General features: G+C 34.2%; 1 protein-coding gene and 1 pseudogene across 3 annotated transcripts; both read left to right on the top strand.

The window, feature by feature from the left end:
* The first annotated feature begins 1,569 nt into the window (after positions 1 to 1,569).
* On the top strand, positions 1,570 to 5,014 carry LOC147545846 (putative arabinosyltransferase ARAD1). The gene is made up of 2 exons (XM_086636956.1): positions 1,570 to 3,612; positions 4,221 to 5,014. Exons 1-2 carry the CDS (start codon positions 2,656 to 2,658, stop codon positions 4,791 to 4,793), a joined length of 1,530 nt encoding a protein of 509 aa, XP_086493082.1. The 5' UTR covers positions 1,570 to 2,655; the 3' UTR covers positions 4,794 to 5,014.
* Positions 5,015 to 13,753: 8,739 nt separating this feature from the next.
* On the top strand, positions 13,754 to 16,400 carry LOC147545847 (E3 ubiquitin-protein ligase SIRP1 pseudogene; annotated as a pseudogene). 2 transcript variants are annotated; one of them, XR_015223055.1, is made up of 3 exons: positions 13,754 to 13,978; positions 14,147 to 14,176; positions 15,066 to 16,400. The product of XR_015223055.1 is annotated as an E3 ubiquitin-protein ligase SIRP1 pseudogene, transcript variant X1 (transcript). The 2 variants fall into 2 exon arrangements; XR_015223056.1 differs by having other exon boundaries at positions 13,754 to 13,853.
* Positions 16,401 to 16,833: the final 433 nt, after the last annotated feature.

Raw genomic sequence — 16,833 nt, forward strand, 5'->3', positions numbered from 1 at the left:
GTACTACTATTTTCTGTGATAATAGTTCAACTATTAAACTATCAAAAAATCCTGTACTACATGGACGAAGCAAGCACATTGATGTTCGGTTTCACTTCCTTCGAGACCTCACGCGAGAAGGAGTAGTGGAGTTGGTATATTGTGGAACACACGATCAACTGGCAGATGTGATGACCAAACCACTTACAGTGGATGAATTTCAGAAGTTTCGAAGTCAAATGGGAGTCTGTCAAGTTCCATTAAACTAGTTGGAGCTAGAAACTAGTTTAAGGGAGGGATTGAAAGAGAAGTCTTATTTTTCTGTTTTGAATAAGTCATAGTTAGTTCTAGTCTTTAGGGTAGTGGGTTAGTCTTCCTTTATTTTCTCCTAGTTGTTATTCCTTTATTCTAGCCTAAGATTATATGGCTATAAATAAGCTAATTGCTCAATAATAAACCATGTGAGTTTTCAGCAGAGTTCTCTAGTGTTCTGTTATTTATTCTTAACAGATGGTGATTTGAGAGATTCATGTGTTCGTCTTGAAACCTTTTTCAAGCATAATGAGTCATATGACATAGACGGAATAGATTTATTTTCTGAACTGAAAGTGTTGAAGCGTCTTTTACCAAATGAGATCAAAAGACCAACTGAAGTGCTAGATTTTTTGAAATATATGAAAGGTTGTTAACCGAACACATGGGTTTCTTATAGAATTATGTTAACGATACCAGTTATTGTTGCCTTTCCAGAAAGAAGTTTTTCTAAGTTGAAGTTGATTAAGTCTTATATTCGATCTACTATGTCACAAGAAAGCTTAAACGGATTAGCTATATTATCTGTTGAGAAAGATATGGCTGACAGTCTTGATTATTCGACGATTATTAGTGACTTTGAAGCGAAAAATTTAAGAAGAACAAAATTTCAGTGATTGTAATTATCAAAAAATTATTTTGTTATATAAATATGATGAAAATATTTTAGGGTAGTTACGATTTTCATGTAAATACATTTATACGTTTTACAATTTGATCGAAAGGGCCACATTTTCAGACCTCGCTTCGGGCCACCGAAAAGTCAGGGCCGCCCCCGAACATAATTAATGGGGATTCCTTGCATTTGAGCCAAGAAGATCATCTTAATTAAATTATAATAAATGGGGATTCCTAGCAATTTGGGGACCATCTTAATTAATTAATATAATTAGTGTTCTAGTTTCTAGATGACTTGGATCGACACCTCCACTAGTTTTGTGAATATCATGTAAAGAAACTTATGGACTCTATCAATAGGAAATCTTTGTGAAAAAATAGCATCAAAGTCTTAGCTTGTTTGGTTGGATATTCAAGATTCTATTTAAAAGCATAGGGAAAGAAAATAAACGAAAGGAAAAGGACACCAAATACACTTAAACACATATAGTATTAGTTTAGTCCTAAGATGCTGAAACAAACAAGCCTTCCCCTGTTATATACATTTGTGGCCACGCTTAGGAGGAGAAAAAACAAAATTATGGCAGTGGAGTAGGTAACTAATTAAGTAGATTTAAACACTAATCTTATGATCTAGATCATTGAATTGAAAAAAGCATTAACACCTTAGATTGTTAAATCACAATTTTGTCCGACAACGATAGGGCTCAAGTTTTTATCTGAATTATAAACATATAATATGTAAAAAAATCAAAAAATTTGATTCAGTAACATACTGTAAATTTCAGTTGTTTAAAATAGTCGTACAATAAATTTTTTTCTCCCAATTGTATTTTTTACGGTATAGATTATTCTCACTTCGAAACTATTTATACAGTAAATTAAATTAGCCTGACATCTTATAAATTTAATAACCCAAACCTTAAAACACAAGACAAAAATTTCAAATCGCATCTTTTAAGTTTGTGTTTTCATTTTTGTTAGTTTTCTCAATCAATCACGTGAAACGCACGTGGACCTCGATCAATAAACTTGCTCCCTGCATATTTTTGAAACAAATTGGACGGTCAAGATTGAGTGATTCTCATACTTAACTTTCAACCCGGAAAAGGCATATAAACAGGAGAGAGAGAGAAACGTGCCGGTTTCAACAAATACCCGAAAATCTTGCTTGTTGAATCCATCAACCAAAACCTAGAGAGAGAGAAAGAGAATCCCTTTGTCCCTCAAGTGACAATGTTTCTTCTTCTCCTCCTTTTCTGATCTACCCATCTTTTTATTCAGTCAAATTTCACCAGTTTTTTCTATCTTTTTACCTTTTCTCTCAGTTCTTACAGATTATCTTTTGTAATTACTTTGGTGGGTCATTGAAATTTTGTTTACTTTTCATTTGAGAGTTTCTTCTTCGGTTACTTTATTAAAAATTATAGTACCAAAAAATGAAACTGTTCTTCCTTGGAAATATTCAAGATTCATAGTTTGAATCTTCTCTGATTGAAATTGAGATTTAGAAGGGATTTCAGATTATGGGTATCAGTAATTTTCTCAGAAATCCGCTACCCTGATGTAAATTTTTCCTCATGGGTTCTTTTTTTGTACAGTATTTGAATTAAATGAAATAAAGTTGTGAATTAATTCCTACCCAATAAAACTTTGATTCTTTCCTAGATGTTTTTGTATTCAATCTTCATTCTTGTTTCAGGATAGATAATAAGAAATTTCAGTTTGGATTATTAGTAAATCAATATGGGTGAAAAGAATACCCATTCATCTATACTTATATCTAGAAAATCTCTGTTATTTCTCTTCACAATTACAACTTTGATTTTCATTTTTTCTTGGTTCTTTGTTCTTCGTTCCACTGGCCATACTCAATTAATTGATTATAGTTTCTTACCAAATTCAAGACTTTTTTCAACAATTGATTCTCAGAATACCCAAACCCTAAATGAAAATGAAAATGAAAATGTTGTTGATTCCCCAATACCCATTTCATCAGATTCAATACCCATTGATTCTTCAGATCAGAATGTGGAAGAACCAGTGAAAAAGGATGTGATTTGTCAATCAAATAAGGTACCCTTGAAAGTATTTATGTATGATTTGAATCCTGAATTTCATTTTGGTCTTTTAGATTGGAAACCTGAAGGAAATAGTGTTTGGCCTGATATTAAAACTAAGATTCCTTATTATCCTGGTGGATTAAACTTGCAACATAGTATAGAATATTGGCTTACATTAGATCTTCTTTCGTCAACACTTCCGAATCGAAATGGGTATGCTAGTGCTATAAGAGTATTCAATTCTAGTGAGTCTGATGTGATTTTCGTGCCGTTTTTTTCCTCATTGAGTTATAATCGAAATTCGAAGGTGAAACCACCCCATAAGAAGAGTATAAATTATGAGTTACAAGAGAAGTTAGTGAGGTTTTTGAGTCAACAAGAGGAATGGAAAAGGTCGGGAGGACGAGATCATATAGTTATGGCTCATCATCCTAATAGTATGTTAGATGCAAGAATGAAACTATGGCCATCCATGTTTATACTTTCGGATTTTGGACGGTATCCTCCGAATATAGCTAATGTTGAGAAAGATGTGATTGCTCCTTATAAGCATGTGATTAAAACTTTTGTCAATGATTCGTCTGGATTTGATGATCGCCCGACTTTGCTGTATTTTCAAGGAGCTATTTACAGGAAAGATGTAAGATTTCCTATACTCTTATTAACTTACATTTAAATTGTTGAACTGCTTTTCTTGCTTATGTTTTGTTTCCTTATTGTTTAATCAATTCCACGATGTTTGTTAAATTGTTAACCATGGCTTCTTCACTTATAATTTTGGTCGATTATTCTTGTGAATGTTTATATTTGATCGCGGAAGTTTGTCCCATGGATTACAAAAAGCAACATATATGTGTGCGCGCGCGCGCGCGTCTGTGTGTGTGTTTTATATCTGTTGAAAACCGAACCTTCTGTAACGGATAGATGTCTTTGTAGTATTTGTAGCGGCTAGAATCATTTTTATCTATCTCAAGTTTAAATCTTCTCTTGGCTCTTTCATCGAACTTGATCAACCTTCTACGATTTTTAATGTTCTTTCCACTTTGTTCCCTGTTGCTTTAAGTTTCTCTTGGTTCTTATAATTGGACTTAGTGAGTTTTATGACTATCATTATAGGCAATCATTCATTAACAGATACATTCATTAAAAGATATATTCATATATCGTTGAATTCATCGTAATTTAGTAAATTCATCTTTTTCGGAGTAAATATTTTCTGTTTAAACTTATCTTCGCTCTCTTCCTCAGGGTGGGTTTGTTAGACAAGAGCTATTTTATCTTCTAAAAGAGGAAAAAGACGTTCATTTCTCTTTCGGTAGTGTGCAAAAGGATGGAATTCACAAAGCTACAAGGGGCATGCACGCTTCGAAGTTCTGCCTCAACATCGCAGGTGATACTCCATCTTCGAACCGTCTATTTGATGCCATTGCTAGCCATTGTGTACCTGTCATTATCAGCGACGAAATAGAACTCCCCTATGAAGACGTTCTTGACTACTCCAAGTTTTGCATATTTGTTCGTACTTCAGATGCAATTAAAGAAAAGTTCCTCATAAATTTGATTAGGAAAATCACCAAAGAGGAGTGGACTGGAATGTGGAATAAGCTAAAAGAAATCGAAGGGTTTTTTGAATTTCAATACCCATCGAAGGAAAACGATGCTGTTCAAATGATTTGGCAAGCAATTGCACGAAAAGTGCCTGATATAAAGTTGAAGTTACATAGGTCATGGAGATTTTCTCGGAACAAGGACGGGAATAAGAGACCGTCTAGGATAGTCCCATGGTCACGATCAAAGCATTCATGGCGAGAGTTGAATTAAAAGAACAATTGCCTCCACAGAAAATTCAAAATTTTGTTTCGTTCATTTTTTTCTTCTTTTTTAACCTTCTGCAGATGTTAGTCTTTATTTCATGATCGTCGGTGTAAATTTTTGCTTGTTTATGAAAGGTGAGATAGGTTTTTTCTTCATTGCAATTTTGAGCAATTTAAATGTAATTTACTTTTAGTAATTGAGTTGAATCAAAATTCTTGATTCTTATACTTCTTGTTTGTAGAAGCTGAACCTTGTTTGTATGATTAGATTGTTATGTCAAGAGTAAACAAATGATTTGATTTTGTTGATATTTTCTAACCTTACCTTTACTATGAAAGGTCAACACTTGGTGCCCAAGTAGTTGATTATGTTGGCATAAACTTCAAAACTCTGGAGGTCCCTTTTTCAATTTTCAGACCGGACTCTAGCCTCTATATTGTCAGGCTTTAAGCCTCTTTAATTCTTGGTTAACTTAGGCAGTATCGTGCTTATTACGTCTTGATGATGTATCAAAGCCTTCTAATCGATTTCTTCAAAAAAAAACATTTACTAAGAGAGAATTTGAAACTTCTGTCATAGTTGAGGTCTATGTCTCAAATTTGTTTTTATGCTAAAGGATTTTTTGTCTGTAAGAGTACTATACAAATTTTTCAAATGTACCAAGATTTTTTTTTTGAATTGTTCAGCGTGTCTCGAACCCTTGACCTCTAGGATGGAAGACTATACCTCTTACCACTCCAACCAAGGGTTGTTGACATCAAGATTATTCCCTCTACCAACATTAAACCCTCAGAGAGAGAGAGTTAAAATGGTTTTTTTATTTTAATGAAAGAGAATGTTAAAATGTTGGATGAAGAAAAAAATTAAAGGTTTTTCTTTCTGTATTTAGGTGAACATGGTTTCAAAGTATGACCGAGACCCTTGTTGCTAATGGATATGGAAGCAACACATTTATTTCTTTTGCTTTATTTTTCGGTTGTGGAGCTCTTGGAGGAGTTTTTAGAGCCACAATTTTATCCTCTATCTTTGTCCCACAATTAATCCAAATATCAAGTTTATAGAATTTTTCGGTTTAACGTTGTTTCGTTGGATAAAAATTGTATCCGTCACTGCATCAAGTGACCACTTTCTTTGATTAGTGGCATACATTTTCGATCAAGTAAGATCGAATTGTGTCTTTATTTACGGACACCATTGCTTTTGTTTCTAAAGTACACGCAATTCGATTCTTACTGTTTATCTTAGCTGCCACTTTACTTGTGAAAGGAAAAATTCCAATTTTTTCAGAAAATTCATTACTTGCATAATCAAATCTTGGTCTAGCAACAACTGCAAGGAACATAACTTTTGAGATGAATCTTTTGCTTTTACAAGTACGATATGCGTCTTCTTCTTCTAGGAGAAGATAATACTTCTGCGATTCTTTGGTCATATAAAACCATTTTTCATCAATATGTACATAGTTGTACACGTTCTGAAAAATAGGATTGTCATTGAGACTATTTTGATCAAACATTGATAAACAAAATCAAAGTCTTGCTTTTCTACTTTCGTTGTTCAAAGATAACTTCAAAGCATTTGAATGTGGTATAAGCATACCTTCTTTAATTCTTCTATGAAGTGTGTTTTTTGAAACGTTTAAAGCGTTGGTCATGGATCGAATATTTGTTCAACGATGAAGAGGAGTTTTCAAAATTTTGCTATGATCAATTTGAATTCTTTTACGACCAACTTTTTTTTTTGATGAGAACTTTTACGACCAACTTGACCGACAAATTTGTTGGATACATTAACAATTCTATACTAGCAAGACATTCTTGAGAACATTTCCAAACTCGATGCAATGTTTTTCTACTCACAAAAAATAATTCGGCTATACGACCAATTGTACTTCTTACTAATTTTCCATTATCACTTGCTTTCAAGAGCTGATTAAGAATTGGTCACCGCTTTGGAAAAGCTAAAAAGTTTCTTGGGAAGACGGTTAAAAAACCAAAAAAAACTCAATCCAAACGCACCTTATCTCTCTTCTCTCTCTTCTCCGGCCAACTCTCTATCTCCGGCCACTGTCGTTCGGCTCTCTCTCTCCTCTCACTATCTCTTCTCTTCTCTCTCCTCTCCAAAAATAAAATGAAGAAAACCCAAATCTCCCCACAAAATTTCCGATTCATAGTAATCGGAACCGCTAGTTTTGTAATCGGCTCAATTTCTTATTACTGGTTTTATTCAAACCCATCTTCTTTCCTCCTTTCTAAACTGACCACCACCGATTCAAACCCAACATCAATTCAACTCCTCTCAATCCTTCATTATGCAACATCAAAGGTAATCCCACAACAAACAATTGATGAAATCAGGGTTTGATTTGATGTTCTTAAATCTTTATCTCCTTGTAATTTCTTAGTCTTTGGATTAGGCCGTGATTCATTAATGTGGGCATCTTTTACCGGAAAGAGAAGAATGAGAGAAGATAGAGGAAAGAGAGGGTTTCGTTGTTGTTCTTAATTCTTTATCTCCCTATAATTTTTGTCAACAATAAATCCTGGGATTCAATTGATGAAATTAGGGTTTCATTTGATGTTCTTAAATCTTTATCTCCCTGTAATTTCTTAGTTTTTGGATTAGGTCGTGATTCATCACCAAGATGAAGTTAGATAAACAATGTCAAAGTACTGAAGATCATTTGAAAGCATCAAAATTTTTATCTGAAGCAGTACATTATCTGAAGATGTCTAAATAAGAAGATGTGAAGTTCATGCTTTATTGCTCTTCTTCATACTTAAGAAGGTGAGTTGCAAAATTAGGTAGGGTGAGTTTGATTCTTCAAAGTTGAGAAAAAATGTTAATTTTTGGAGAAAGAGATAAACAGTGAAAAAGAGAAATAGACAGTGAGATAGAGGAGAGACTTTTCTTTATGACGGAGAAAGTGAAGATTTGAGGGCAAAGTTCTATCAATGAAAAAGAGTAATTATGTATTATAAGTCATTTTTGCTTGACAAAGTCTTTATTCCCCTCAGATTTTTCTTTATTCCCCAAAACCCCCACCATTTCAAAATACTGAAAATTAACCAATTTCAAATTTTAAGATTATGACATTTTATTGTGTTTCTAGTTTAGTGCTTCATTTTATTTTCAATAGTTATTATGGTAAGTGAAGTGAGAGAAATAATACCATACCATAATTCCTTGAATTTCAAAAAAGATACGCTTAATTAATATGTGTAAAAACGGAAAAGCAAAACTTGTGAAAAAAAGTTGTATTTTCAAAATGAGACTCTTAATTTGAGACGGAGGGAGTATTAAAAATATAGATAAAATGATCAAGGATAATATTTTATGAATATTTTAGTGAAATGCTTAACAAAATCAATACCTTAGTAAAAGGACATCAAATAAGCAGGCATTGCCCCAAAATTTCCAATCAAACCGCCCACAATTTAATTAAGGGGATTCTAACCTTTTGACAGAAGTGTCTTGTTATTTACCCCTTTTATTGTGAACCTTGCCACAAATTAGTCCATTTTATGTTGTAATCTTGTTGTCAATCTAAACTATGTAACTTCTAGTTTCAATGGAATGCTTCTCTCAGGAAAAAAAGAAAAAAAAAACTTTAACATAATGTCATTGAGTAGTTAAAAATTTACAAGTCCAAACACACAAAAAGAACATCAAAAGGATTGAAAAAAAGAGACTGAAAGAGAAAAAAAAATAAACAAATCGAAACTAATAATGAAAATAGAAGTCAACAGTTGGTAGTCCAAGTGGTTCCAAAGTGTTACATAAACTCTAAAAAGCCCAGGAGGTCCCAAGTTCAAATCCCAGAGAAGGTGAAATCTTTGATCTATTTGAATTGAGATTAATAGGGTATAAATAATGTAGTTGGGTTTAAGCCATTGTTTAATTGGGTTATATGCCCTGTTCTGTTAGACTTTGAGTGAGTGGAGTGGACGATTATCAAGCTTATCACATCTTTGATGTATCAATGCCAAATGTAACGACATTATAGAGAACCTCAATTAAAAAAAGATATAGAATGCAAAATTTAAACATTACTAGAACATCATTTCCAAGATGGAGTGTTTTGTTTATTTTCAAGCTAAAGAGGTTCCCAACTCATATTCAGTGAACAACTTAAAACTTTCATATTTCAACAAAAAAAAAAAAAAAACTTAAAACTTTCATCAAAAAATTTCAAATGTTGAATTACTTATACAATTGTCACTAGTCCCAAACTAAATTTAGACAAATAAATCAAAATTTTGAAACTAAATTATTTAGATTATTGTTATCTAACTAAATCTACGTCTCATTTCTTGTTTCTATTTTGTAAATTAAAAACAAAAAACGAGTCGTGATACAGTTACATAAAAATTATGTAAACAATTTAAGTCGCAAAAACTTAGCTTTAATTGTCACAAAGTTCAAAGAAAATAAAGAAAAAATATCCACCCCTAAAATAAAAAAAGGGAAAATGACTATTTAGGTGCAAAAATTTATCTTAATAACTATAAAAACCTTAATCTTTTACTATTAACTAATAGTTGTCAAAATATTATTGGTAAAGATGCAAATAGTTGAAAATAATATGAGTAATTAATAATCAGGTCATTTTATTTTATTTTTCTTCCTAAATTACCCTTAGGACATACCTCTCTCTCTCAAAAAACTCAAAAGCTTTTAGGGTTTTTGCCATTTTCTTCACCGTGATCCTTCTTCTTCTATGTTCTTCTTCAATTTCAATCAACAAAAACATTCTAAACCTAATATAGATTAAATCAACATCTTCGAAGTCATTGATAGAAGTTATAAATCATGATTCTTCTCCATGCTTCTTCTTCTTCAATGCTTCTTTTTCCTTCTTCGTCTGATTTTGTGATCACCATCATCTTCGTGGGATTTTGGTCGCCATCATCTTCTTCGTCAATATTTATGGGAGCTTCCAAAGTGTACTCAATGTGATGCATTTGGACATCAAGCAAAATTATGCACACCACCTGTTCGTGAAAATGCCTCTGAATACTGAAGCATATTTTGAAGCTTCAATGAGTATATTGCAGAAATTCTCCATATTTCCATCTGTTTAGATGATGTCGCGAGTGTTGCAAATCAGGAAGGCGGCCTTCGACTCAATATGAAGCGGATTTGTTGCTTAGCTTGTCACCAGGTTCCCTGGTTACTTTTTTCTTTGCGCATATTTTTTATAGATAATGGTTTGTCCTACCATTAACAGATAATGGTTTGTTCTAACACATGTATTACTTCTAGGTACAACTAGTTAAATTAGATTTCTGATTGTTGCAGTCTTGTAGGAATGAATTTGAGATGCTTATTCCTGAGGTTAGTAAAATGTACAGAGTTGTGGAGAGACTTGAAGCCAATGTTGTTACTTTGGGAATGCACGAACTCAAGTTTCTTCCCTTGTGTTTATTGTTTATTGTCTTTCAGAGGGGAAATTTTTACTTGTTAGCCTTTCCGTGTGTTGCAATTGGCAAAGGCAGTGTTCAATAATCGTCGATTGTCTTTCAAAACTTTGTTTAGAAGGATGTAATTGCAGCTTCTACCATGATGTGGAGGTCTACTTAGTTAGAGGTCTACTGTGGGTTGTGTTTAGGCATTAGAACAAATTGCAACCTCTAAATGTAACAAGATCTGAATGTATTAGCTCCTCCAAGTATATATAAATCATTGATTTCTCTGCTCACTAATGTGTACCTGAATAATATGAAAATTCTGTTAAACAAGTGTTGCTGATATTCTTAAGGTTTGGTATCCCTGTATATTTTTACATTGCACATTTCGAGCTAGCTCATTTTCACTAAAAGTTTCTTAGAAGTTGAGATTTAAGTATTTGTCGGATTATGTGTATTACTGTGATCGCAATTACTCCAAGATTCTAACTTATATAATAGCTCTGCTGAGAATGTATATTTTACAATTGCTGATATTCTTAAGGTTTGGTATCTCTGTATATTTTCATTTGTTTCCTATCTCGATTACTTATTTTTAAGGTTCCGAAAACATTTCGTAGTAGTATATCTAGTTTTTATTGTGTTGTTCCGAAAACCTTTCGAGTTGTTTGGTGATCCCCACACTTAGCATACATGTCAATTATTGAATTTGATATGAAAGTATTTAAGTTATAACCAAATGTAGTTATGAAAGAATGAATTTGCTTCCCCTCTCTTAAAGAAGCTAATTCAAGTTAAGCTGGTAAGATACTTGAAACCGTGAAGACGTCTAATCATAGAGACCCTTTCTTATGCAGGTCGGTAAATAAGTCGATAGCTTTCTTGTTCCGTTCGTTGTGCACGTAAGATGCCAACATTGTCTCCATAAGAGATTTGATTCCAAGGTTGGGGCTTCGACATCTATGTTCGAGGTCCTTGTAGTTTCATCGTTTTTCGAGAGATAATATCATTATCTTCACAATATTAAATGAAGCAGCGACATCCCCTAATTCGATATTTGATGTGTTTATTTAGAGCTTTCTATTTGGAGATGTCACAAAGAAGTTATTAAAGCATTTAGTAATAATTGTGGTTGATAAAAAAAGCATAATCATTGCTCCGAGATTCTCCTCATTGCTTCCCATTTACCAGAAGGTGTCAATTTTACCGTAAAAGACATCTTTTATGTCTGACTGTTACTTAAAGATGATGTGGACAAGGACTACAATTGTGTATTGATGATGGACCCAATAGACCGAATGTAATAAATTGTTGATTATAAATTGGAGTTTGAATTTTCTTCACGAAATTTTGTAAGATCTCCAACCCGAAATCACATATGCAATGTTTGCAAACACGTTTGCAGAACAGATTGTTTGCAAACACGTTTGCATAACAGATTGTTGCAAACACGTTTGCATAACAGATTGTTGCAAACAAGTTTGCATAACAGATTTTTGCAAACACGTTTGTATAACAGATTTTTGCAAACACGTTTGCATAACAGATTTTTGCAAACACGTTTGCATAACAGATTTTTGCAAACACGTTTGCATAAAACCGTAAAGGAAAAAAACGCCGTTTTTTTTCGGAGTTTTTTTTTTGAAAAAAAAGTATTGAAAGTGGATCTTGTTAGAAAGCTAATGAAAAATCATTTCTAAATATATAATTTTTATAGAAATCCGACATCTCAAACAAAAGTTATATCGATTTAAAGTTTAAAGAAAAATAAAAGAATTTAGTTACACAAAATGACAAAAAAGGATATTTTAGTATTTGCACACTTTTTGACCTGAATAATAATTTTCAAATGTTTTATGCTTTTTCACTTATTTTCTATATTATTTTGACCTATATAGAAATTACCCCATAAAAAAATAAGAGACGTTCCAAGTATACTACACCTAGTGATGTTAATGAAATGGGAAACCTTTGGAGTTGCCCAATACAATTGCAAAACTTAGATCTAGTGACGTTCCAACTATACTACACCTAGAATTAAATAGTACCATGAGTCAGATTTCAGATCTGACATTGAAAAAACAAAGAAATCTAGACAAATTATCTCTACCACTGAGTTGAAAGATGTTGGGGCATTACAGGCAGCAGAAACATCTAATAGTCAAAGCAGCAAAGCGGATCCCCTAAATTCACTTTTTGCACATTTAAATTTTTATTATTAGCCAAAAATGTAAAATCATCAATGCCTAAGTACGTTTGCAACAGACCCAAAAAAAAAACCCTAGTTTACCATGTAAGCAAATAAGAAATTGGAAGGGATGAAAAACTAATAAATCAATTTTAGGGTTTTGTTTTGGATTGGGGGATGGTAGTGGTGGTGAGCCCGCTGATGCCATCACTGTCTCTGTTACTCTCTTTAACTTTGAAAGGAGAACAATGAGACTCTGACCGCGGGCAGTCGTCATCGCAGAAACAACTGCCGTTCTTACCCCAACCATACACACTCTCGGGCAGCTTGAAACTTAGGGTTTATGCCGAGTGAAACGATTCCAAACCGGAGAAAGGAGCGTCTCAGGCAGCGGCGCAACCGATTCAAGCTGAGACCTTGATGAGTGACGATTGAGTGAACGGCGGCTCCTGCTCGGATAAGATCAAGTAGTTGAGTTTTTAGGGTTACCTATCTTCTGTTATTTATAGATACGAGGGTTTTTCCCTCCTTAACTAGCACGTGCTCATAATTCATACGTGTGGTAGAGATGCACCCTGTTATTGCTAAAGGCGCCCCTTTTCTAAATTTTGAGGGATCTAGCTTATGTCTAATTTAGCCCACTTTTGTTGTATGATTCCACACCCTAGTCCCTAAACCTTTTCCACCACAATACGAATGCCCCGACGCCTTGCAACAAAAAAGAAAAAAATTTAACGAGACGCAACTAACAAAACTCGCAAAAGAACAAAGTTTACTTTGCAATTAGGCTAGACGCAACTCAGAGCAGTATATGAAAGCAAAAGAGTAAAACGAAATCTAACTTGAAAAATGTCCGATAAAAATTAAAAGCAAACATTCAGTTCAAGATAAGATTAAAATTATAACTGAAAACTAATAACGGTTATGAACTAATATTTTCATAAGAGGAATATAAGTAAATTATCATCACTCGTACTGTTTGTCCAATCACAACCTTTGTTGAATCACACGGTAGTATGGCGGGCGGACGAAGTTTAGAGAGAAACTATCTCCTGCTAGCCGGCCAACATTGTGTCCCGGTATAATAGTATTTTTTTTTTTTGAGAAATCGACATACTTTTTACATTATTTAATAACTCAAAGTTCAATAATCATAGATTCCACTTCTCGTGAGAACCAAACCTAGGACTTCCAAGTTTATGGAGTTTACGTCAACACCTTGAACCACTTGGACAACCAAGTGTTGACGTGCGGGTAGAGTATCTACTCTCTGATCACTTATTGGTATTTTGAAATGTTTTTGTTGTGTATGTATCACCCAAACAGGCCCTTGGAAAAACCAAAGGACATAAAAACAGAGGAAAATGAGAGTTGGTTGTGGTTGTTTCTTTTCAACTTCCATTTTCATCCACCAACACAAAAACCCTCTCAGAATCAAATTTGTTTCCAGACTCTGTCTTTTTTTCAAAGGTAAAAACAAAAACATAAAATTTCCACAGCTTTCACGATCCTTCCAATTAACCTTTGTAGTAATTGTTGGCGTCTCAATCTCTTTCTATTCTTTCTTCTAGATTCTTCTTCTTCTCTTTTCAAAGGTATTATTACCTAATCAAATTTAATTCCATTTACCTAACTTGTCTAGGGTATTTATGCATTGTTCTGATAGAACCCATTTGTATGTGATAATACAATTTCTTCTTCTTAATACAGTATTGATTTGATTTTCGTTTTCTTTTTTTTTTTTGGTTGGGAAATTTCTTCAGGGAGGCCTCTGATTGATTATCTTCCATCAGGTATGATTATTTACTTGAAATGTGAGAAGATGGGATTTAATCTTTATGGGTTTTTTATATATTTATGAATTGATTCATTTCTGCTTGTTGGGTTGCAAAATGTGTTGATAAATCTTATTTCTCATATGGTATATGGGTGGTTCTTTTTATTTCGAAATGGGTTTCTGGTTTGTGGAAAATATGTTAGTAGAGTTAGAGAAAAATGGCTAAAATTGTGTTTCTATGTGTTCATATATTAGTTTTAGGATATTTTCCTATATGGCAAAGCGGTTGCACGAATGACCACGAATCTCCACGACCGGTATTACAGGTCATGCTCATTGTAGTACAGAAAAACACGTGTTGCTACCCAACCAAAGCGGGCTTCACACGAGGATTCCATGGGTTGATTCATGTATTTGGATGTTCTGATTTTGAAAGTGAAGCAATTTCTCTAGGTTTTTCCTATTGTGGAAGTTGTTTATTTTCTTTTTCTTAATTGATCAATATGTCATATTGCACGAGCACGCCTTACGTCATATGGCATAAAGACATCATTGAGATGGAATTAACACATCACATCGTCATGAGATACATGAAACATCTACCGAAGAACCACAAATCGCCATGATAACTACTTACAACTTTATTTATACCTATAAATTGTATGGAGTAATACAAGAGAAACAACGCCCCCACGACCTCCGGGATTTTGGAGGGCATACATACACAACCAACTCGGCTAAAACCCACGTGCAATTTAATATGATTCATGCTTATGGCTTTGTGGAATTTGGAAAAATGTGCTCGATATTTAGTGATTGGATAGCAGAATATAGTGCTTCTATGGGTTTTAGATATTTGTCCATGTTTTCTCATTTCTGAAGCGTATTTTTATTTCAACTTGCAGAGGCAGAGAGGGAAAAGGATTAGTAGTGGGAGGAGAGATGGATGAAGCTTTGGTTGCTAGATACTGGTGCCATATGTGTTCACAAATGGTGAACCCAGTAATGGAAATGGAGATAAAATGCCCATTTTGTGAAAGTGGGTTTGTCGAAGAAATGGATAATCGGGTGGACCGTGAAACTGGTCCAGGATCGGACAGAGCACGTTCTCTTTGGGCTCCAATCTTGCTTAGCATGATGGGAGGAGGTAGTAATCATCGTCGATTATCAAGAACAGAATTGGAGTCTGTAGAAGAGGGTGAAGAATCACAAAGAGGAGAATCAGAACAAGAGAGTGGTCTTGCATTGGCTCTTCCAGGTAGGAGGAGAAGTTCAGCTGCATTTCTTCGTTTGCTTCATACCCTTCGTTCAGGAATCGTGTCTGAGCAAGAAAACTCTGAAAATGTAAGAGAAAGAGTGAATAACAGTGATCGTGTTATTCTGATCAATCCATTCAGCCAGGCCATAATTCTTCAAGGGTCATTCGGACATAACCAAAACTTACACCAGAATGTTCCTGGTTCTTTCGGTGATTATCTAATCGGGCCAGGTTTAGATTTACTACTTCATCATTTAGCAGAAAATGACCCAAACAGATACGGGACTCCACCAGCGAAGAAAGAGGCAGTAGAAGCAATGCCAACAGTAAAAATTGAGGAGAATTTGCAGTGTTCGGTCTGCTTAGAGGATTTTGAAATTGGTTCCGAAGCTAAGGAGATGCCATGTAAGCATAAGTTCCACAGTGGGTGTATTCTGCCATGGCTTGAGCTTCATAGTTCTTGCCCAGTTTGCAGGTTCCAGATTGCTGCTTCAGAAGACGGACCAAAGGTCGATACTAATGAGTCTGGGAATGGTAGTGACAGGGTCGAAAACAATGGTGAAGAGAGAGATAACAGTGAAGATGGTAATGGTATAAGATCATGGCTTCCAATTTCATGGCCTTTTACTGGGTTGTTTTCTTTGTCAGGAACTATTACTAGTAACACTAATCAGAATGGTGACGCCAATTCTGTCTCTCAACCAACAGGTTCTTCGGAAGGCGATACTAGTACAAATGGGAATTGAAGAGGCTTTTTTGGTTACTTATAATCATCTAATTCATTATCATGGTTGGATTGTATATAACCATTCATTTTACTGAATTTTGGGAAGAAAATATCTTTCCCTTTGTGGAAAACTTCATCATTGAAGAATCGTCTCTTTTTTTTTTACACTTTAGTTGATTGCTTCATTCTCATTTTACTTGTATTTTTGTCTGGATGGTTTTGGTGGGTATATATATCTGATCTATTTAGTAATCAGTTTTCTGTTATCTGTTTCCGCTCCTGTTTGTATTCCTTGCTTAAAACATGGAGATGAATCAATTGAGCATGCAAATCTAACAGCTAGTCAGCTACAATAGGTGATGAGAGAAGAGGAAAGAGATCAAGCGGAGGAAGAGAGCTTGTTGCTTGGAATTTAGACTATTTTCATTGTTAGGTTCTTTTTGCGAACAATATGGCCCGGTTGAAACTTTGAGGTAGTGTTTGATAGCGCCTTCATTTCGGTTTGAAGTTGTGTTTGACAGCGCATTCGGCCCAATTGGTTGAAACTTTGAAGTAGTGTTTGATACTTTGATAGTGCCTTCATTTCGGTTTGAAGTTGTGTTTGACAGCGCATTCGGCCCAATTGGTTGAAACTTTGAAGTAGTGTTTGATACTTTGATAGTGCCTTCATTTCGGTTTGAAGTTGTGT

The sequence above is a fragment of the Eschscholzia californica genome, unplaced genomic scaffold (assembly GCF_041429995.1).
Source record: "Eschscholzia californica isolate CP2 unplaced genomic scaffold, dmEscCali1.0.p SCAF_4, whole genome shotgun sequence".
NCBI lineage: Eukaryota > Viridiplantae > Streptophyta > Magnoliopsida > Ranunculales > Papaveraceae > Eschscholzia > Eschscholzia californica.